This window comes from Eleutherodactylus coqui, chromosome 2 (genome assembly GCF_035609145.1).
Source record: "Eleutherodactylus coqui strain aEleCoq1 chromosome 2, aEleCoq1.hap1, whole genome shotgun sequence".
Lineage (NCBI taxonomy): Eukaryota > Metazoa > Chordata > Amphibia > Anura > Eleutherodactylidae > Eleutherodactylus > Eleutherodactylus coqui.
This window is the reverse complement of record NC_089838.1, coordinates 37665841-37676400: the sequence shown is the minus strand read 5'-3', so window position 1 is coordinate 37676400 and position 10560 is coordinate 37665841. Positions and strand designations below refer to the sequence as shown.

General features: G+C 41.6%; 2 protein-coding genes across 8 annotated transcripts in view; both read left to right on the top strand.

Annotated features, from left to right (window-relative positions):
- The window catches only part of LOC136611234 (protocadherin gamma-C5-like), a 403514-nt gene that overhangs the window by 140822 nt on the left and 252132 nt on the right, over positions 1-10560 (top strand). The gene's annotated exons all lie outside the window — the stretch shown is intronic.
- Positions 6818-9384, top strand: LOC136613124 (protocadherin gamma-C5-like). Its single transcript, XM_066593979.1, has one exon. It carries the CDS (start codon positions 6919-6921, stop codon positions 9382-9384), a length of 2466 nt encoding a protein of 821 aa, XP_066450076.1. The 5' UTR covers positions 6818-6918.

Below are 10560 nucleotides of genomic sequence, written 5' to 3'. Positions count from 1 at the left end.
AGCATTAATCTTAATCTGATTTCATATTCTACCTAATGAGCTGGTCACTGACGTTATAGTGGATGGTTTTAAAATAGTCAAGATGGTTTGTTAGAAGAAAGTAACATTAAAACATACAGAATGTAAATGGATAGATTTCTTGGTTTGAATGCTGATCAGCGGGATCAGGAGGGATATTTTCCTTTATAGAGTAGATTAGTTTATGCCTTATTGGCTTTTATCCTTCTCTGAATCAATATGGTGAATGCAAGTTTTATACTTTACCAATACCCCTTCCTTTGATCCAAGTCCCCTCCCTTTACCTGGTAAACCATACAATTTTAGGCCTCATGCCCACGGCCGTGATGGACTCTGCCAGCGGAACCCCTCAAAACACCCACATTCACCTCTCGCATCTGCTGTGTGAATTCTGTCTGTTGCGCCTGCAGTGGCCGATGACGCATGCTGTGTTGTGCGGAGACGCGTATTCACATGATACTTCCACTGTGCTTCCACTGAACCTAATAGCTGCTGGACAATGCCGCAGATTTATGCCACGTAAAACGCGGCAGAAATCCGGCCGTGGGCATTAGACCTTATAGTGATAACTAAATTCATAATGTGTATGAACAGACAGTTTTCTGATTACATCTTGTAGTTAAACCCAATTATATGTCTATGTCTACTTTTAACACAATTACTACATTGTATTTTTAAATATTTCGTATGGCTGATTAGATATTTGCAGTATATACGTTATGTGTAATAACTGATTTTTTTTTTAGAAATGTGATTGATATTTGGGATACAGTGATACATTTTCAAGCTTTTTTTTTAAATTCAAAGACTGCTTGCTTCATAACAAAACAATTACTATATATAGTGTATCTATTTATTTCAGTTTTATTATATGTATGGTAAAACCTAATACAAAGAATCAGAACCTGCAGCGCATATCACAGATGGGTATAAATATGATATGATGCCTAATGTTACCTTAATGTTGAACATCTTATGCAAGAGAAATTGCCCAATAGCATACATACGGGGATGTCGATACTTTCACGCTCCTGCCATTGATTTGACAATCTACCACAAGATTACATTTAGGTCAGACATATAGTTATTAATTAGAACCAAATTGATGGCCGTATGCATAAAAGGCTGCATGTATCACACAGCGTATTACCGCCACATGAGCTGGTGGCAGGGATTGCGCACTGTGCAGGGCCGTGTATCGCACCTGTTTTGTTTTTTTATACATTCCCCGGTTTGTCTCATAGCGGAGTTGTGCATCCAATGCTGCACATATGCAATGTATTGCTTGTGTACAGCATTTAATATGCAACCCATAGAGAACAGTAGGGCTGTACGTGCGTAATACTTGGTGAAATAGATTATGCGGCCTTATTTTCACACGCGTATTATAAACCGTGTATGTATGCAAATGTGAATGGATGAATGAAAATCAATGTACTTTCATTGACTCCATTCACCACACAATACGCGCGCATACATCACACACGTAATATGCAGGGAAATTACACTCATGTGTAAACCGATTCTCGTTTGAATGTGCGCCCAAACGAGTGATGTCACCACTAATTTGTTCACAGTTGTTCAAATTCGTGCAGAATGTTTAGATAGGCAGATCACCGCTGAGAATTATTCACTTCTTGTTCACTTCTTGTTCACTTCTTGTTCACTTCTTGTTCACTTCTCACTCAGTGCTTCACATTCCTATGTAGATAAGGGAGATGGAACAATACTTCCACAGTGCCACCTATTGGAAGCAGCATTCCTTCAAGTCACGGTTAGACTCTTTATACAAGCTTTGTAACAAGTCTCCCAACTCACTCACTGCCTAGGTGCTCTCGCTAAGGAGGATAGATAGCGTTTCTGACCCACATTCCTATGTGCACCACTGAGCAGGGAGTGTTTAAATGTAACCAGAAGCAAGTGAACCGCCGATGATTTTTATGCAGGCTAAAAGTGAGCGATAAATAAAAAGCGAACAAAAAGTGCACAATATCCGTGTTTAGATGTAACGATTATCACACATTGCTATTCGTTTGAGCGAATTCTGAACAATTGTTGCATGGAAATGGCCCTTTACTACATTAGATTTTGCCCACATTTGAGATACAGTATCTCTCAATAATGATGGGTTGAGCCTGTCTGCTCTGAGGATGATGGTCAACTCTCACTTAGTGTGGTAGCTGTGACCCATGATACTGGTGTACTTTGTCGACACCAGAAGCGAGGGGTTTGGCTGCAGGTAACGCCCCGGACAAACCCCTTGTTGCCGATTCGTGGCACTGCACTGTTAGAGGGAACTGACTGACAGGGTAGCGGGGTGCACAGGAACTGACTGACAAGGTAGCAGGGTGCACATTGCGGGCCACCAGAACCACCTGCCATGGGAAGCCGCTGGGGACTGTGCTGGTGAGGCGGAGATCCATAAAAGCATCCATGCCGCACAGGGAGCACATCGCAGAGGAGACTGTGCTAGCAGAGCAGGGAGCACTGATTACACACCGCCAGGTAGGAGGAAACGCTGTGAGCGCTGCTCCGTGGAAGTTACTGGGGGTCCCCAACCAAAGCTGCCCCACCGGCTCAAAGCCGCAGTCATGTGGCCAATGGCATACAAGGAAAACTGCCACAGTCGTGGGCAGTGGCAGCGGAAGTGGAGCGAGACATCCACAGGGTCGGTGTCAGCGTAGATGCTCGACTACACACTCACAGCTTCAGCGTCTCACCTAACCTACAGTGTAAGTAGCATGGATGGCAGCTCATCCTCTCAGCCTCCAGCAGCCAATCACCACCTGTGGGTGTCACCTAGTTGTCAAGCTGGCCTCCACCCATACTAACGGTGGAGACAAAATACACCAGTACTGTGACCCACTGCTTGGACATTGTACAGATGCTTTCTTGCCTTCTTATTTTGTAGGATGATGTGGCAGAGCTATCATCGGCAGAGGGTACATGTAACTAAAATGGTAACATGGGTTACTTATGATGTTACTACTAAATTATTAGTCTTACTTTGATTCACGATGAAAATGCCATAATGGTAAAATGTAATAATCATAAGAAATATTTTCAATAAGTATAATTCATCCTAAATAGACTTTAGTGGTGGAACACGGAGAGATCTCAGAAGCCGGAACGTATGGAGACACAGAAAGGCTTTTAATTGCTTTAGTTCTGTCAGTAATAGCTGCAGTATTGTATTTGTCAGGTGGATTATGAATGGATCAGAAATAGAAACGTGCGCTAGATTTTTAAACATAAACATAGATATATGCAATAAACTAATTTTCTATCAGTCTAAAGAGAATATTTATAGATATTGTTTTTATGGAAACTAATAGAAGAATGTATGAGAATTCCAGTATATCTGCTTACACTACATGAGGTCTAGACGTTGAGGTCTTTGTGTCTGAATGGCCCTAAAACCATTCTGTCATATAGGAATACCGCAGTGCTGTAAATAATATTGTGGAGTCAGCGGGTCCTTGTTCATATTTGCACAAGCATTTCCAGTTATACCTCTGACCTAAAGCTTTGTGTGGTTTGTTTCCCCTATGTTATAAATCTTGTACCTACAGTCCAGGTTCGTATACTAACATGGCATGGTGAGTAAGGGCCCATTAATACGGAATGCCCGACAGCCGTCCTAGTGATGATTGTTCATGTGCTTTTACATAGGAGTGTTTATCGCTCAGTGAATGGAGGTGAAGCGGACTTCAGATCGTTCCGGCTTGCTCGCCTCCAGTCACAGTAAACAGGCAATCGTTCATAGATGAATGACTGCCCGGTTACACGGGTTGATCGCCATTCAGTTTTTTATGCCTGCAGAAACTGAATGATGGAAAAGCAAATGAATTCTGGTTTGCTGTTGAGTTGCTGCATGCATTAATGATGATTGTTCAGATTCCAACCATCCAGCAAGGATCTGAATGATGAACGGCCCGTGTAGAGGAGCCCTTACTCTGTATAGTGTAAGCTCTGGTCCAGTTTACTGGCGACTAGGTGATATACTGGTGCGTTGCACGGTGCTATAAGCGCAGGGTTTCTTTTCTTGAAAATTGGGCTTGCAAGGTTATTTCCTTCTTCTACATAATAACTGATGTTACTGCGCCATTTCGCAGCGGTCCCAAATCATTCTTTCATCAAAAATGTGATTATGAGGCGCTGCGCAATTGGCACACCAAGCTTATACGCAATCATCTTCAGTAACATTTCTTTTAGCAGAAATGTTCATTATTGTCATTAGTTGCTTTCCTAAGCTGTCCAAAAGAAAATCTGTGTTGCCCATAGCAACCAATCACAATGCAGCTTTCATTTCACTTCAGCAGCATAAGAAATAGCAACCAATCACAGCACAGCTTTCATGTTACCTCAGCAGTTTAAGAAATAGCAACCAATCACAGCGCAGCTTTTATATGACCTCAGCAGCATAAGAAATAGCAATCAATCACAGTGCAGCTTTCATTTTCCCTGAGCAGTATAAGAAATAGCAACCACACACAGGGCAGCTTTCATTTTACCTCAGCAGTATAAGAAATAGCAACCAATCACATCGCAGCTTTCATTTTACCTCAACGGTATAAGAAATAGCAACCAATCACAGCACAGCTTTCATTTCACTTCAGCAGCATAAGAAATTGCAACCAATGACAGCGCAGCTTTCATTTTACCTCAGCAGCATAAGAAATAGCAACCAATCACAGCGCAGCTTTCATTTTACCTCAGCAGCATATGGAATAGCAACCAATCACAGAGCAGCTTTTATTTTACTTCAGCAGTATAAGAAATGAAAGCTGAGCTGTGATTGGTTGCTATTAGCGGCAAAAATTACAGAGGAAGCCTCAGAGTTTTCGATTTTTAATGGCGCCAGTATTTGTCGCTGGCTGCTGAAGAACGCTTGTGCAAAATTTCACTCAAATCGGACAAGAACTGTAGATGTGTAGACGATACAAACAAACAGATTGTGCGTTTTATACATAAGATTACAAATATAGGGGATGAATTATAGTATGAAGCACTGGAAAGACAGGTTAACACTTAGGGCTCATGTCCACGGGAAAAATAGGATTTAGGATCCGCAGCGGATTTCCTGCATGCGGATCCGCAGCCCATAGGGATGCATTGACCACCCGCGGGTACATAAATACCCGCGGATCGTCAATAAAAGTGATTTTAAAAAAAATGGAGCATGAAAAAATCTGGACCATGCTCCATTTTCATGCGGGTCTCCCGCGGGGACGGCTCCCGCGGGCTTCTATTGAAGCCTATGGAAGCCGTCCGGATCCGCGGGAGACCTAAAATAGGAATTTAAAGCATTTACTCACCCGCAGCGGACCGCGAAGCTCTTCTCTTCCTCACGGCCGCATCTCCCTTGCTTCGGCTCGGCGGATGTGCCCGGCGCATGCGCGCGGCACGTCGACGACGTGCCGGCGACGTGCCGCCGGCGTCAGGAATTCATCCGCCAGCCGAAAATGAAGATCCGGCCGTGAGGAAGAGCGGAGCTTCGTCGCCCGCGCCGGATAGGTAAATTCTTTTAAATTGCTATTTTCGGCGCTCATGTCCGCGGGGCAGGAGGGACCCGCTGCAGATTCTCCATGGAGAATCTGCAGCGGATCTGATTTTCCCCGTGGACATGAGGCCTTAATCGGGGGCCACAAAACATGGAACAGGGACCTACTTTATTAGGACATAGAAGGCCTATGGTTTTTCGGTCTCTGCCATATCATCTACTTTTCTTTCCTTTGTCTTTCAATCATCTGCATCAATTTTAATTTGTGCAATTTATCATCCACCATTATCATGAATTACGGCTGAATTCCCACCTGCATTCGGGCATTCTGTCACAATTCGGTTTCTCTGTTTCATTTTTGGAGCAGAGAGAAGAAATTAAAATTTTTCATTTTTCCCTCTATTGCTTTCAATGGGGTTAAATAAAACTGATTGCTGTCAGTTTCCATTCCATTATGTCTCTGTTTTTGAACTAGCATAAAAAACACTACATGCTGCGCTATTCCTTCTGGCAATACCGCGCTATACCAAGAACATTTCCACCTTAATCCCTCATGCAGCGCTTCACATGAGGCTGCGCAAATTATTATTCTCTATCAATAATACCATAATGCTAAAGCAATAGGTTTAATTTCCCAGTGTTCTAATGTTAGCATACTATAGAATACTAATAACATTACTGGTACATGAAGAGCGCATAAGTATGCTAGTAGTTTTATAAATATGTGGAATGCTGGAAGAATGTAATAGATGTTATTGCTCTCAGAAAGGGAAAATAGTCTTGTACCGTAAATATAAATTTTAATAGATAAAAACAAAAATAAATGATGTTGACGTCTTGTTGGCAGTCATTAAGGGACATCATATCTATAGGATTGTTTTATTTTCTTTCTCTTGTTGAGAACAAGAATACATTTTTTTGATTGACTTACACAGTGCCAGCTTTTTCTTTTTGCAATACTTTTCTCTATATTTATAGTTTAAATTCAGATCTAATTTGAAGCACAATGTATATAGCACTGGAATGTATACCGAAAGCTTCATAACTAGATTGGATTTTTATTACCTTTCTATCTCCCATTCTGTTCTACTTATGTACTGCATTCTTACTTTTGTCCAGCAGAGGGTAGTCTTGTCATCCAGTCCCTCATTTCAGCAGCACTAAAGAATGTGCTCATGCCAGCCCTGCGCTCTCCTCCCCCTGGCTCAGTGATTCACCCTCCCATCGTTTCTCTCACACAAAGAAGAGCTGCAGCGCTGATGAGAGCCCCATGGATGATTGTTTTCCTCAGATGGATTATATTTTTGGGAATATGGACAGATAAATTCACGATCCTCATGCAGCTGGGATTACACAGCATCTACATGACATCAAATAACAAGGCAATCATCTAAGATATGGACATCAGAGGCTTTTGTCAGTGCTGGAAATGGCAAGTAGTCTGCTCCTTTCTTCTTTGTAGCTGGGGCTGGGTCTCTGGGCAGCTGCGTTATTCTATTGTTGAGGAGTCTGAGCCGGGGACATTGGTAGGGAATGTAGCTCAGGATCTGGGGATAAAACGTGCAGAGCTCTCTCAGCGCAGGATCCATCTGAGATCTGAGCAATCCCAACAATATTTCAGTGTAAATCAGGACAATGGAGGGTTGGTTGTGAAGGAGAGGATTGATAGGGAAAGCCTGTGTGGATCTAGTCCCCGCTGCTTACTGCAGTTAGAGGTTGTGGCTGAGAATCCTCTGGAGCTTATTAGTCTGGAGATAGAGATTCTGGATATTAATGATAATTCTCCTATATTCTCATCAGATGATCGTATTATAAAGATCACAGAAATATTTGCAGCTCCTGGCACTCAGTTTGCCTTAAAGATTGCAAAGGATTTAGATGTTGGTGTGAATGGTGTCAGTCAGTATACACTGAATACAAATCCTTATTTCTCATTGTCTGTGAAGACTCATAAAGACGGAACGCTCATCCCTCAGCTGATACTAGAGAAGGTTTTAGATAGAGAAGAGAAACAAGAACATCACCTCATTCTCACAGCTATTGATGGAGGAGAACCAGCCAGATCAGGGACCTGCAGAATAACAGTCCTTGTATTAGATATTAATGATAATCCTCCAGTCTTTAATCAGTCAGTTTATAAGGTCAGTATAAGGGAGAATCTGCCATTGAAAACTGTCATATTAACCCTGAATGCGACAGATCAGGATGACGGAGCAAATGGGGAGATTGAGTTCTTTTTTGATGATCATACATTTGAGTCTGCCAAAAAAGTATTTGCTTTAAACCAACCAACTGGAGAAATTTATGTTAATGACCTTGTAGATTTTGAAGAGTTACATTTTTATGAATTACCCATTAGGGCAGAAGATAAAGGACACCCTCAATTAACAGGGAACTGTATAGTTCATGTGGAAGTGGAAGATGTCAATGATAATCCCCCAGAAATTACATTTTCCACAGTGACTAATAATATCCCAGAAAATGCCCTAATAGGCACAGTTGTAGGATTTATTAATGTAAATGATAAGGATTCTGGAAAGAATGGAGAAATAAAACTAAATCTATCACCAAATGTGCCTTTTAGAATAAGATCTCATCAGAATCGTTATGCATTGGTGACAGACGGGAATCTGGATAGAGAGGAAACCCCCCAATACACTATAGAGCTGACAGCCTCTGATTTAGGGTCTCCTCCTCTATACAGTAAAACCAGCGTCACCCTCAGGGTGTCAGATATTAATGATAATGCTCCGCTGTTCACACAGTCTACTTATAATGCTTTCATTAAGGAGAACAGTGACCCAGGGACTCTCCTATGTACAGTATCTGCTAGCGACCTAGATGAGGGGGTTAATTCTGATCTGGTTTACTCCATAGTGGAGAGTCAGATTGATGGCTCCTCTGTCTCCTCCTTTGTCTACATTCATTCTAATGATGGGAATATATACGCTCAGCGTTCCTTTGACTATGAGCAGATCCAGGTTTTACAAATCACCATAAAGGTGGAAGACTCAGGATCCCCACAGTTATCTTCCACTGTTCCCGTCTTTCTCTTCATTCTGGATACAAATGACAATCCCCCCACCCTGCTGTATCCAGAACACTCTGAAGACCTCATTGTCCAAGAGAGGATCACAAAGTCTACAAGTGCCGGATATCTGGTGACAAAACTGTCCGCAGTGGATCTGGACTCTGGTCACAATGCCTGGCTGCTGTTTACTCTCATCCACCCCATCAATTACTCATCATTTCAAGTGTCTAAACACACCGGAGAGGTGAGAACTGTAAGAGGATTCCAGGAAGCCGAGAACATGGAGCAACAACTTGTCATTTCTATCAGTGATCAGGGGAGTCCTCCATTATCCACCACAGTGACGGTACTTGTCAGTATGGCAGATGAGGTTATAGTGGAAAGACCCAAATCTGGGGACTTCCTGACAAATTCCAAACCCCCATCAGATATGACTCTGTATTTAATCATCTCCCTGGTGGCCATCAGCTTAGTGTCACTTGTTACCTTCATGATATTATTGGTGAAGTGTCTGAGGAAGGACAGTTATGATTGGAGCAGTAGTTGCTGTTTACTTGGTGGATCCCAATCCAAACCCTACACAGATCAGTATCAGCCGGCTCTGTACCTGAACACAGACGGGACCTTAAAGTACATGGAGGTCAGGATGGTTCCTCCAGGGTCCCAGGGGCAGAGTTACCAAACTCATTTACCCCCCGCCCCGGAACAGCAAGATTTCAGTATTGTGCAGCCTGTAAATTATCCCCAACTAAAGGATATATATCAAGAAGCCTCATCTGAGGGGGAATCACTGAACGATCCAAACAATGTAAGTGGTGATATTATAGTCTAATGAATTATCTTATGTGCTAAATATGAAACAGAAGGGAAAATGCTCAACATGGCTCTGTCGATCTATCTAGCAACGTTTGAGATATGATAGTAAATTATCTTAGATACAAATGAAAATATATAATGTGTTTCTTTATACTATATATATATATATATATATATATATACAGTACAGTACTAAGAATAGTCAATAATTGTTTGTGGGCCTTGTTAGAGATTGTGCCCTAGATTTCATGGGCTTCATATATTGTCTTTGTCACTTAGATAATATCTAACAATAATATGTAAAATAAAAAATCAAGAATAAGATGTTTTTTGATTACATTTTTCCTGAAACCTATAACATTATTTTACTGCATTTATCTTGAGAGCAGTCTGCATGGTTATAACATTAATCTTAATCTGATTTTATAGTCTACCTAATAAGCTGGTCACTGAAGTTATAGTGGATGATTTTAAAATAGTGAAGATGATTTGTTAGACATGAATATCACTGAAACATACAGAATGTAAATGGATAGATTTCTTGATTTGAATGCTGATCAGCGGATCACCTCTGGGATCAGAAGGGGAAAGTTTTCTTTTTAGAGTAGATTGGTTTTGCTTTATGGGCTTTTTGCTTCCTCTGAATCAATCTGGTGAAAGAAAGTTTTATACTTTGCCAATACCCCTACCTTTGATCCAAGTCCCCTCCCTTTCCCTGGTAAACCATACAATTTTATACTGATAACTAAATTCATTACTTGTATGAAGAGACACGTTTCTGATTACATCTTGTAGTTAAACCCAATTATATGTCTATGTTCTCTTAACACAATTACTACATTGTATTTTAAAATATTTTGTAGTGATTAGATTATTTACAGTATAAGTTAGGCCTTAGTCACACGGGCGTTTTTAGCCGCGATTTGCGCATGCGCATGCGTCCGGCGATTTTTTAAAACCATTGCTTTGCAATGGTATCGGACACATGAGCGCTTTTTATGCGTTCGTCCGATAAATTAGAGAACAGAAATCGCAGATCGCACCTATCTGCGATCTGCGATTCCTGTTCTCTTCTCTATATGCGCTCAATGGGGCCGGCGGCAGCAGCGCCGACCCCATTGAGAACATATAGAAGGCAAATCATTCTTCTCTGCCACAGCTGGAACAGCTGTGGCAGAGAAGAACGATGTTT

Bases quoted from the DNA above. Each gene is read 5' to 3' on its own strand.
- LOC136613124 (XM_066593979.1), top strand. From the start codon at position 6,919: ATGGACATCAGAGGCTTTTGTCAGTGCTGGAAATGGCAAGTAGTCTGC.